The sequence below is a fragment of the Apus apus genome, chromosome 20, assembly GCF_020740795.1.
Source record: "Apus apus isolate bApuApu2 chromosome 20, bApuApu2.pri.cur, whole genome shotgun sequence".
Lineage (NCBI taxonomy): Eukaryota > Metazoa > Chordata > Aves > Apodiformes > Apodidae > Apus > Apus apus.
The window spans coordinates 3,544,855-3,558,130 of NC_067301.1; the positions used below are offsets into that span (position 1 = coordinate 3,544,855).

The 13,276-nt window shown below is 42.8% G+C and overlaps 1 protein-coding gene across 6 annotated transcripts in view; it reads right to left on the reverse strand.

The window, feature by feature from the left end:
* Positions 1–7,647: 7,647 nt before the first annotated feature.
* The window catches only part of RERE (arginine-glutamic acid dipeptide repeats), a 216,681-nt gene continuing 211,052 nt past the window's right edge, over positions 7,648–13,276 (reverse strand). For all 6 annotated transcript variants that reach the window (XM_051637085.1, XM_051637084.1, XM_051637082.1 and 3 more), the window contains 3 exons: positions 12,119–12,265; positions 11,730–11,910; positions 7,648–10,680 (listed from right to left, as the gene is read on the reverse strand). In XM_051637085.1, the coding sequence (XP_051493045.1) occupies positions 10,647–10,680; positions 11,730–11,910; positions 12,119–12,265 (362 nt within the window). In that variant the 3' untranslated portion in view covers positions 7,648–10,646. The remainder of the gene's footprint in view (positions 10,681–11,729; positions 11,911–12,118; positions 12,266–13,276) is intronic.

Here is a 13,276-nt window from a genome sequence, read left to right on the forward strand (position 1 = left end):
AGCCTGGCCTGAGTCTCTGGGGAGCCCAGCCAGTGTCCAGAGGAAGCAGCTCGTGGAAAGAGGGAGGCAGCTTTCTCACGCTTATTCTGGACAGGGAAAGACCCGAGAATCACAGGAAGAAATCAGCTGCCGCAGAAAACGTGAAGTCACATTGAGGACTGAGTAGAGACAACTGTTTAGTGCAAGCCTATTCCCCTCACATCCCTTAAGTCTTCCTTCAGATGTTGTCTTCTCTCATGCCACTGTCCTTTCTGTTCCCTGCCCAAGGTGGAAAAGGCTGTTTCCCTGCCCCAGGGCCAGCGCTCCAGTAGCCAGCAGGCATGTAAAGGCAGCTTTGCCAAGTCCCTGCAGCCCAGCTGGGCACAGGAATGTGTGCCAGGGACATCAGCCAACTGTTCATGTTTTGTTATTTGCAATCTTGTAAATAAAAATCAGTCAGACAAGAGCCCTGGGGGCCCAGCCAGAAACAGTCTAGTTCCCCGTCATCTGAGAGTGTCTGCTGCTCGGCATGAATCAGAACTCAAGTCTGGCACATGCAAAAATACACAGGGCATTGCAGTTTGCAGGAACACTGCAGGGCACTGTGTTTGACTTGATAAAAAAAGAAGCAGTCACATACCTAGACACTGAGGGGAGAGAGCTGAGATGCCTGAAAGTTAGTCCTCCTCGGCTAGTAACAAAAAAGCCAGTGATCTTCTTATAAGAGGGACCATATCCATTGCACAGGAATTCCAAGTAATGCAAGTAATTGCATAGCAAGTAATAATGAAAAAATTCAAGCCTAGATCTTCCCTTTTCAAATGTTGAAGGTTCAGCTCATCATCTCTAGTGTTCCAGTACCTCAGAGCAAACACATGGCTAGGCAACATGGCACATGCTGTGCAAACCACCTCTTCTTTGTCTTACAGCAGTTACACATTTAGGCAGAATATTGTAAGCTTTGCTCTCAATTACCCCAAATAAATCCATATTAACACAACAACAGCACACCAGCACTGGGACCTGTGGCAGAACCAAACAGCTCCCAGCAGATCAACAAAGCCACCAGCCCGGGCCCCATGGGACAGATGCATCTTGCAATGGGCCATCAAGTACTTTGTCAGGAATGCCAAAATGCTGTTTGAGAGAAATAAAAGCCTGGAGTTGCAGGCAGGATGACAGCAACTGAGATCCACTGGCAGAGTCACTTCAACTTCCATCAACACCTGCCTATGCCATTAGCCTCTTGCTGTCAGGAACAGGACACTGAGGTTACCTCAAACTAAAATCCAAGTCAAAAGCAAACTGCTCACCATGTGTACAAGCCCACTCACAGGTGGGGCTGGCAGGAGAGACTCAGACAGAATTCACACTTGAATGTGGAACATGAAATATATAAAGGGTTATGTTTTGCACTTTGGTGTGGTACCTCTTTATCTGCTTTCCCTCTGACCAGACAGGAATGGGTATGAAAAGAGAATTTCAAGCTGACTCTGCCCAAGATGGTCATCTCCAGGCAGATATTACTTCAGTGAAGTGACTCAGAATCTTTCCCTCTTTGTCAGGGACTCTGTATTGAAATCCTTCACTCAATCCCCAACCCAAGTCAAAAGAGACTGTCCAGTGCACACAGGGAGGAGCACCAGGCAAGTTCTGTCCCACTTCTACCCAGCACACATTGTCTTATGTCCCACTGTTAAGACATCATAGTTTTTTCCACCCTTTACTCTCAAGAATCCAAGATGCACACTCCCCCAACTCCAAATGCAACAAACCTTACACAATTTCTTTTCCATCTCCTTTATGCCCCCTATTCCATCTGAGACTCCTGCTTAAAAAACAAATGTAGTCCTATCACCCCAGAACAATACATTTCAAAAAAGCATACAAAAGACCTCTTACTGACATGAATAAATTGATCGGGACCATTACTTTGTAGCTGCTTCCCACAGAAAAAGCCTCTTAAAGGCAGCCTGAGGCAGGGAAGCAACATTTACATTTAGATGAAGGCATTTCTGTCACAGCATCTCCCAACAGTTTCTGGCTCCAGGTACTGTCTCCAGAAGAAATTAGTAAAGTCAAGGAGCTTTTCTTTAAGTAACACAGAAGTAAAAGGGAAAAAAATATGTCTATGGTCCCACTGCGAGCACATTGTGGCCTGGAATCACAAACTTTAGCAAAGCAATGTCAACAGGTGAAAGGACAGTAGTACCATCATGTCAGGGGGAAAATGGCAAAGAGCTTGTTTGGAAGCTGGTTCTTCCAGCACAAACTGGTAAAATGCCCTGCTCTGTGTATACTGAAAAGTTACAGAGGTTTCTATCATCAGGCTGTAAGGGGTTCTCTCACACACTGCCAATGGACTAGATGGAATGCTGCTGTAAAACACTGTGCTATGCCCACAAAGTTACACCATGTAGGCTTTACCTCCAGCCTTTACTCAGTTCATTACACTCTAAGTCTTCAAGACACCTGACAAATGAAATGCACGGTACATTGCTTCAGACCTGATGGAGTGGAAGTGCTTTGCAAAGGTACCTATTTTTATGTTTTTTTTCCCCAGTGAGCACAGATCTGACAAGGATTTTCACTGACCTTGGCATCCAAGTCCCCAACTACCACAGAAATACCAGTGAACAAGAAGTGATCTGCATTTTTTGCTGCTTACATTGAAAGGCTTGTCCATGCTAGAAATTTGTCCTGTTTCAGCACTACACAATAGCTACAAGATAAAACCAACAGATGCAGCCATAACCAATAAAATTGTTTTACTGTCTTATCTATTGTAAAGGAGTAAGTACCTTGCAATCAGTCAGCCAGGAAAGAGAAGTATTTCAACCTCCCTAATCAATACCATCTATGGTAAAACTCAGCACAGACCAGGCTTTAATGGTTTTGCTTGGTTGCTGAGGGAGGACAGACCACAAACCCTCTAGGTCCAGCACATTCTCCTGTTGAACCAAAAAAGCAGATCAAAAGAGGGTGAGAAACAAAACTTATCAATAGTTTCAAAGCAAAGATGTGCCACAGGTTCCAAGACAGGATATACTCAGGGGGTTAAGTACTGTAATCTGAATTAATTAGTACTTACAGCTCAGTGCCACCTGAGGGATTGAAGTCTCTGCTCAGACTCCAAGTCTGAGGTCTACACAATGCAGACAAAGTTTTCCCCATATGCTGAGGCAGCTGCAGAAACATCCTGACAGCCTGCCTTCACCTGCAGGGTCCATGTACATCCACACAGAACATGCACTTGATGGAATGCTTCATTAAATGCTGTCTTCTTACAAGTGGTGGGACACTTCACAGTGGCTCTATGTCAACCCTAGCATTTTGCACACCATTTCAGTTCTGTATCACAAGACCCTTGTACACTTCTCAAACTGCGGCAGACACTGCAACATCCATCTGCTCATTCTGCAAGATCAGCATCACACTCATTTTTCTTGACATGGTGGCACCAGGAGCCAAGTGAAAAATGTGCTGGCACAAGGGCACAAGATATTACAGGGATTTGCACAGGGATTGAGGATTAATCCTTCAAAATTCTCAAAGGTGTAACTCCAAAGCCTGCTGAAACAATTACACTTTCCAGTCTTCCTTCTGATATGCTCCTCAACCTTCTAATTCCTGACACATCAGCTAAAAGGGGAGCATTTCCCTGTCTCCCAGTATATATCTTTACTGGCAGTGCTACTAAGTTCAAACTATGATCCTCATTTACCTTCCTGTTTCTCCCCTCAGACAGTGCCTAAAGGCACATTTGCAACATAAAAATATCTTGCTGGCAGATACACTGAACATCATGCAGTTCTCTCCACTAGATTTAGGGCTTTCACAGAAAAAAAATAAAGAGCACCCAGAGAATTAATGTACTTCAAAATGGACACTTTGACTGTTGAATAATTCCCTCTGTTAATCCTCTCCCCCTGCTTCCAATAAATTGTCACAGACACTCCCTTGGTGACTAACAAAGCCCTTGGTATTAAGAAGTGCTGAAGCTTACTGGAGCTTTTCAGGGAAACTGGATAGTGGGTTCCTTCACTCCTTTGCTACTGAGCATCCTTAATCATAGCTTCTTAAAATACTGCTATTGATACCCATTTTATTTGCTACGGTATACAAAAAGCATTAAATTGTGAAGGAATGAATTAGAGAGAAGCCAAAAGATGGATAAAACAGTGGCAGTTAGATGATAATAAAACAATACAACATAAGAGGGAGGAAAACCTCCCAGAAGGCATGGCTGGGTATTCTGAAAGCATACATTCACCCAGGTTACCAGGCCAAGAATACTAAGATTCCTTGTAACTGCCCAGACTTTGTAATTAGGGTTCAAACAGGCTGCAGATACCAGAGACATTTCCATCTTACAGCTTTGACTAATAGTGTGTTCAGGCAAAACCAAGACTCCAGGCAAAGTGAAATACAACTCCATTGACATCATGCACAGTTATTTTCCAAGGCCGGTGCTTCAATTTATTCCATAATTTCTCTCCCATACACATGTTCCCTAGTGCAATAAAAAAAATCAGCCTTACAGCTATAGTGAGAGACAAGAGTGTTCAAAAGCTAAGCAACAACTTTGCAGAGCATGTTTCTTTCTGGTGACATTGCCACAGGTAAGGACGTTCGACAAATACTTAAAGAACTAACGAATAATGAAATGAAATTGCAACTGGAGACAGAAACTGAAAATACCCAACAAAATAATCCAGAGTAAAAGAATGAGTAACAAGATCAACTGCTGGAATCTTTTTTGGTCTTTCACTTTGACAATTGTACTTCTTAGTTACCTAAATATGCTTTGGTATAAGGAAAAGCACACAACTTTAATAATACTAAATAAAATCCTGTCCTGGATATAACTTATACATGACAAGTGTTCTCTGCTTACTGACTGCTGTTTTTTATAGTGCCTCTTCCTCCTTCTGCAGAGTAAAGAAAGATTAGCCTAACCCTTCCTACTATTCCTCCATCCAGAAAGTGGATTTGAACAATATTTATTGGGAAGACTCATTTTGCTTACATTCTGTCAGAAACCTACACTGCATCAGCATTCACTGGTACATCTGTCAGGAGCCATGTGTGACCATACAGTTTGCAAAATTAATGCAGATAAATGTTTTTTGTCAGATCCCTTCACTTGTTTTTTTTTTTTTAGAGAAGAGAATGGGGAAAGGGTGGAGACTAGGAACAGGGCAGGGAAGTGGATCCTTTATGTATACAGAAGTAGTTCATTTTACAGGGCCATGTTACCATTTCTACGAAGAAATAAACAACAAAAAATAGCCTGGCTAAATCATTCCCTCAGGATTTGTGGTTTGCATTACGTTATCTTTTGCTCCAGTTTGTTTTTGCAAAGTCAATACCATGAGAAAAATCAGGCTTAATTACCTTGCATTAAAGAACAAAACAAAGTAGAACAGTAGTTTGCAAAGAATGACTTGTACACAGAGGACACCTGAAAGGCTCTTCCCCCGGTATCAAACATCAGTCTGACATGAGTGAAAAATTACTCTGGAAAAAAGACCCAGTACAAACACCAGCAAGGTTTTCTTAAGCTTACCTGCCACATAGGAGAGCAAGGGAGGAAAAACTTCCAGGACTTTCAAGGCGGGAGCAGCAAAGACATGTGGAGGAGTGAGTACCTGTGACAGGAACATGGACGGAACTCAGCAAAGGGAACAAGCCCCTGGGTTGCAAGGGTCTTGGCTGCCTCAGGGTCCAAAGGATACTTGCAGGAGGAACACAAGAGGGACCCAGCTCCTTTGGGGACCAAGGGACATGACCCGGAGGGGCAGAGGGGAAGCTGGCCCCCTTTGGGAGGGGACAGGTGACAGCACACCTGAGGCCTGCGCTTCCCTCCGCAAGCAAACAGACCTGGCTGCTCTCAGAGGAGAGCCTGTGCCTCAAGAATCCCTCCAACCACCTTCCTGTCACCCATTTTCCCTTCACAACAGGAGAAAAAGCTCTTACCTGCACTCCTCCATGCTGCCTGCCTCAAGGGGAGTCGCTCAAGGCAGCTGCTGGAACCGTTTGGGGCCAGGTGCTGCCGGGCTTCAACTGCCTTCCCGCCCTAACGAGCTGCAGCTGCTTTCCCGCCTTCCCGCCCTAACGAGCCCCCTCCCACCCAGCTGGGCCTCCTCAGCCCCAAAGCCTCACACCACCCCTGCCCCGAAGAAAACCAACTGTCTTCTTCAATTCACATGCAGTTGATAAAAATCCTCTTTGTCCTTGTCCCTGCGGAGTTTCATCATTTAAAGCACAACCCAGAACCTGTACCAAGAACGGGAGGGCAGCCTAAACCCATTCAAGTTGTACCTTAAGTAATTAAAAAACCAAAAGAAATGTCAAAATAAATACCAGAGCTCATGTTCAAGCCAGCCTCAGAAAAAGCACTTTCAGAAGCTATTTCCAGTAGACAAGAACTGACCTTCCCCTTACAAAATGCCACAGGGTATAAATAGAGCAGGCTCTTCAAATATGCAGCTCCAAACTCCCGTGCAATTTGTCATGAATACTTCTCCATCTGCTTCAAGCACACTCAAACAACAGGGCTCGCTTTTATCCCTATACTCAGACCACTAATTAGCTTGAACTGGAGTCAAAATACCTCACTATTTCTGAAAAATCACAGATCAAAACCAAAGCAGAACCAGATCAAGAATGCAGCCTTCCTGTCTCCCTTTTGACCAAACATTTATTCTCTGAAGATACCGGCCACTTCTTTCTGTGGCATCACAACATTTTCCAAAGTTTTGGAGACACTGAGTATCGTGAACTGCAAATATGCAGCACCCAAACAGCCAGCTCACACAAACACATTACAATCCCTGATAGATGGAAGACAGGGAGCCATTACAAATGTACACAAACATGTAACTTTATGCAATGTGAAAGCAAATTTTAGCTTTTCTGCAGGCAATGAATAGATAATGAGTTACTGTGGATCTTTCTCTCGGCAATTATCATCCCTTTGGAATGCATCTCTTTCCAGCTCTTTATCAGTTGTGTACTAGATGACTCTACTGGCACAGAGTAACATCTCTTAGAAAATAACATCTCTGCTACAGCGACAGTGTACTTACCTAATTTCAGGCTTACACTTCATGAGTCATTAGGCCTCATTTTCCCTTGCACATTTTCTGAACACCTTTGGTCCACAGGTAAATTTAAAACAAGATGATGACATGCATGATGTTCCTGCTCCGTTGAAACTAGAGGGATTGACCTCTCTGCTTTATCAGCTCTTGCTTTGGCTGACACAATGCAAGCTTCTGCACACACCATTTTAACTGCTTGTTTGTGCTCAGGCAGATGAGTGGCTACAATATATTACCACTGTACACAGAAAGCCCCTGAAGTCATGACAGCCAAAACATCCTGACATATTCCTTATGGATTTGACTGCTTAACTTACAGAAAACCATGCCAAAGTTAAGCATTATGATCCTAAATGTGCCTTGGGCAGGCAGAATATCCTCTGAAACTGGACATGATGATGGTGTTTTGTGTACTGTATATTAAAAATGAAATTACCTCAAAGAAAGAAAAAAGAAAGACAAGACAGCTTTGAAACAGACAAGACAGCTCTGCTGGCATCCCAGATTATATCCCAGCCAATAATTCTGTTCCCACTAACAACAATCAACAGACACATTTCGCTTGCAGGCAAAACCTGGCTGCTGTAGTGTAGCTTGGTTTTATTTATGTCCACAAATATTTCAAAAAAATTACAAAATACTCAAATGGAGAGAACACAGAAGTCACGATTTCTGGGTTTCTACTCTGTTTACACTGTGTTATCCCATGGCAAACTACTCATATATACATTAAGCTTCAAGATATATATAAATGTAGCAGTCAGAATGTACACTCTGCTTTAACGGTGCAGTGAAACAAGCTCAACCATGACGACATAGAACAAGAGAGACGTTTCAGAAACATTAAAGCAAACCTAAAAAGTAAACTTTCAAAACAGAGGAAAAATAAAGAGAGATTTCTTAATGAAAACGAAAAGGTCTGGGTTATTTTGACAGGGCATCGAACACCAAGATGGCTTCAGAAACCACTGCATGTAAAGTTGTAGTTAATCATTGGTCTAAAATGGAAGAATTTCAGTGCTTATTTGCTGAATGATGTGAACAAAAAAACTACCACATATTACCAGAATGCTCTTCCAAGGAAAAAAAAGAAAAAGAGATCAGTGAATAGCTTTTGAATAGACTGCAAACTTCAGCTGAAAAACAAAATACAGAGAGAAGACCATGGGAGGCAATTAGTTCGTGGGTTTTTTTAAGAACTGTAACTAGAAATAATAGCAAAAGAGAAGGATCAGAAGAAATGGTTGAAGTGGCTGAACTCCCCCAAATCCCACAAGGTAAAAACGGGGGGGAGAGGGGGTTAAGTGAAATGTGCCTAATGAGACCTTGTAAGAAAACTGAGGCACTCTCTCTGCTGAGCAGACTGATCTTACTAGCTACTCCACTGGTACCAGTAGTAAAACTCAGTACTCAGAAGAAAATAATTTCACCTGATCACTGCAGACAGCAACTGAAGGCATTGACTGAAGAAGACTTTACCATCCTCGATTCTAGATTGACTTGATGTTTTCCAAATCTCAGAAACACTAGCTGTTCCTCCTAACACCTTCCCAGAGTGCAAAAATAGCAGATGGAACTGATTAAACGCTACCGCAGCTCTTTAGCACCGAGAGATCTGGAATGAAGGACAGAAAAAAAGATCAACATCACCTGAAATAGCCCTCCTCTCTTCCTGATACACTCTTAAGTGGGCCTAGAATGCCCCAATACGTATTTTTAATTGGTAAATTGATGTTACTCATTGTGTGATGATAATCTTTCGGCACTGGTTTTGAGACCCACGAGGCGGAAGAAGCGCGGGGCAGGCCGGGCCTTCCACCTGAAGGTATGATTAACTACAAGTTTATCAGACATGGCTCAGTACAGTCCTGTGACACAACCATCACACTGAACAGTCTACAACAGCAGAGAGAGAGCACTTGTGAGTTGAGAGTGGGGAGAAGTTATGCACCAGCAGGAAAAAACAGCCAGCAGATTCAGATGTCCATTGGTTGCATCACCCTCTGCTCTGGCAAACAAAACCCATGGCAAAACAGTGAAAAACAAAAATTCTGCCTAGACAGGAAGCAGAGCTGTCTCCAGAATAATGTCCACTGGCCTTCTGTGTATTCCTCTCCTTTTACCATCCACATGGGAACTAGCCAACAGGAGTTTTTCCTGCATGGACCTGTTGTGAGTCAGTAAATGTTACTGTCCCTATATATCCTGTTAATCCCAAAACAGTAAGTTCCTGAGATACAGAACACTGGTGGCAATTAAAAAATATTTTCCTTATAAAACCAAAAGTAAAAGAGTCAGAGAGAAAAACAGACTGGTCTTTGCAAAACAACTTTAAGAACACTGAGTTGCCTATTCACTTTTCTTAAGAGCATATCAAAGATAAGAGGCCAGAAAGAGCACGTCCTCCAAAAATATGCACATGCATACAAAATTCTGGCTGTACTAGCTTGAGCCATGGAACATTTTTAAAAAGAGATTTTTAGAACAGATTATTTCTTTGAACCTTTGCCTAAAGTCTAAAACCAATGTAGTTAAAGATTAAAAGTTCCAAAAGGTAACAGGAAAGAAGTTTATTATGGCCACACTGAAAATTAACCCTTGAAGTAGGCATCAAAAGGGTAAGCTAGTTCCAAGGGACACCTGTACTGCTGAGAAACCCAACTCAACAGAAATCATCTGCAGAACAGAGAGATGTAACATGAACAACAAAGAAAACCAAACAAACCAAAAAATCAAGAACAGAAACAGTCATTTGCAACATTATCCCTGCAGCTCCCTTTAATGCTTATTTTGTTGATATCAAACCAAATGTCAAGCTTTTACCCATTTGAAATTATTGATACCCATCATTCCCTTTAATTAAAGGGATAATTATATATATATATTTTATTAAAAAATCAACTCTGTATTCTGTCAATACCAGGTAGGAATTCACAATTTGTGATGTTACTGAAAATCAAGATAAACGTTTCTGGAGTTTTGTTTTGTTTCTTCCCTCTACCCAAAAAAAGTTATTTACAGACTTAAAAAGCCATGCTGCAGAACTGAGCTCTCTTTAAAATTATGAAGATTTCCTACAATGTATTAAAATAAAAGTAGATTTTTATTATTATAGCACTTGGATTCAGAGCTTGTTATGTCACCTACTTGCAATCCTTGTTTTTTTTTAAATAGCTATAGATGCATTGAGTGTCTCTTCACGCACAGTGACTTGTGTTGTGAACCTGATTCTAGCACCTACTCAAAACAAACTAGTAAGAAGAAAAAAAACCAAGATTGCAGGAAGTTCTCTGAATATTCCACACAGTCCTGTTATTTTCAATAGGCTTCTGAATACGTTGTCATGCAGGGAGACCCACACCAGTCTTGAGAAATCTTCTCTACAAATGAACACTATGCTGATAAGTCTCTACTTGTTGGGTGGTTGTTTCTGTTTTAAATATATAAAGAAATCTTTATAAGATATTCTTTTCCTTTTGTAGCTCTTATTGTATGTAAAAATGTTCCACTCCTTCCCAAGGACTGGGGTTTCCATAGCCAGCATTACAAATAAATAATTTATTACAACTGTTTGTCGCCTTCTTTCTTCAGTCGACTGCAAGAGAAAGAAAACTCATTTTAACAGAAAGAAGGAGGTGTCATGACACTTCAGAGACAGCTTGACTTGACCCGTCCTGCTAACCTCACCTGGGTGCCCTGAAGGGAGCAGAGGTTGCAAGAGGACTTGTGAGCTCTCAGCACAAGAAAACCAGAGCTGTTGTAACAGCAGCAATAACACCCCTGTGCTCCTGAAGGGCTCCTTACACGTGAGCAAGATCACCAGTGCCAGCTCCTCAAGCTTTAGCTTTATCTGCAGTTGTGGATTTGACAGCTGGCTTCAGGCAGACTGGCTGCCCCTTGGCTCAAGGCCAGCAGGCAATTTTGGACAGAAGAAGCAAGGACTGCAACATCCAAGCAAAGCAGCACGAGGCGGGTGTTTAATAAGCTGCTTCCTATGCAGCCTGGGCACCCAGGACATGGGGAATGACCCTTGCGAGGTGCTGGTGGCTTTTTCTTCTTCGCTGACATATTGTCAGTGGTCACTGCCAAACAGCAAGTAAGGTGGTGTCACATAGGGCAGGCCAAGAAGGGAACCACTCTCCTATCAACACCACACAGCATTCTGGGGAGAAACAACTTGCATGATTTGCCAGCTGGTAATTGCAGGATCTGTAGTAGTCACACATTTCTACTTCCTACTGTCCTGAGTCATTTTTTTTTAAGATTTATTGAATTTCTTTCCTTTTGTCACTCATAAAGCTCTGACCCACCTGCCTCGACTGTTCTCAGGGAAGAGGGAGAGATGTGGAAGCAGCAATCTTAGCATCACAATGAAAACCCCCACCAGAGGTAGTTCTGCCATGTGAGGCTGAACTAGTCTACATCCCGTGGCAATAATTTGGACCTGGCTTCCAATCTGCCCTATCACCCATGCCCAAATTAGGTCTTCATACAGCTCCACCATCTTTTGTAACTGTATCAGGACAGTAACTCAGCACCCAGTAAGAAAGGCAATGATTCAGAAGAAAAAAGGTGGAATGTGGAGAAAGATGAAGGAAGCTGTAGCAACCCCAAGTCTCCGAAAGCCTTCATTGCATTTCTCACCTGTAATAATCTTCCTGACTTGGTAGATGACCACCATGCATGTGAGGATGCCCATGCAACCATTGCTGCTCCATTGCCAGTCTTTGTAGCTCTGCTGACTGGGCATGCATGGCCTGCAGTTGGTGGGCTGCTGACATTGGAGGTGGAATGGCACCAGGCAGATCTCGTGGATAAGGAGTACCTAGAAGACAGTTGCCCCTTTTTAGACACTTGTTTGCTATGAGGTCTGCAGAGAGTTCTCCCCATGAAGCCTTTCATTTTTTTTAAAACAAACCAACCAGCCTTTGGTTGTAACCAACTTCCCTCCCAAGAAATGCTAAGACCCAGAGAAAAGAGGACAGTTCAGATCAAGAGCCATCATTTGTGGAAGGATCATAAAATGCTCTCACCAAAGACTGGATGTCGGAGCATTTCATGCTCATGAGGTGGCTGCCCTAGCAATGGGTTGGGGATGGTCCCAGGTGGGTATGGAAAACGTGCCAAATGGGGTCCAGCTGCTAAAGGATCCACCAGTGGGTGAACAGGTCCTGCTGAACCTTTGAAAGAAGGACAGAAAGAAAGAAATCAACTCCTTTGGGAAGCACCATTCAACTCTTCGGAGAGCAAAAGCCCTGTTAAGACTTAAGCTGGATCAGCATCTGGCCTAACCAGCATGTAATTAGCAGAAACTTAGGTCCATCCAAATTGCAATCCACTTCTCTATCTTCAAGTGATATCTGCTTATCAAACAGTCTTGTTAAAGCAACAACCCAGGGCTTTCAATTTCTACAAGAAATTAACTAACCAGTTGGGGAAAAAAAAACCCTCAACTTTCCCTCTACACATAAAATTGAAGATCACTAGTGACATTTAGTACAAAAGCACTTGACCATCCTCTGCCTTTACCAAGACCACTTGCTGGGCCAAAAGCTGGCAAAGACCTTTGTTTGTTTGCAAAGAGTGATGTTGTCACCATACCTGTGTGGCATCCAAGATTAAAGCCAAATTACTTTTCCAATACAGGTAAGAGAGACTTGACACTGAATTGCCTTGGCTTTGTCTGCAGCAGTCTCTGACTTGACTGAAAGTGAGAATGTACTCACCATGTTTTTGGTCAGAACAAGTAACTGGGGAGTACCCAGACTTACCTGACAACAGAATCCCTGCATAGAAATGATCTATGACAAATTTCCTCTGCTCTCAGGGGGGTGTGCAAGTTTGCCTCAAACTGAACCAGTCTACAATTTGTGCAGCCTCAACCCAAGCCCACAGCTGTCAGCTAAAGCTGGTATTTAGTGCTATCATCTCCCACCTGGACTATCTCAACACGACCCTGCTGATTTCCTTGCTATACAATTTGGCTTCTGCAACAGCAAATTCCTTCCACATTCCAAAAAGCAGACATCCCTTCTAGGTTTGATGCACACTGTTCCAAGGCCAAGTGGGGTACATTTGCTTGCACAAACACTGCACTTGTAGCCAAATGCACTAGAAGCTGCACTTTAAGTACTTAAGACTTTTTTCTTTCCCACTTAGCAGCTACTGCACCTGGTGCCTTGCTTGCCATG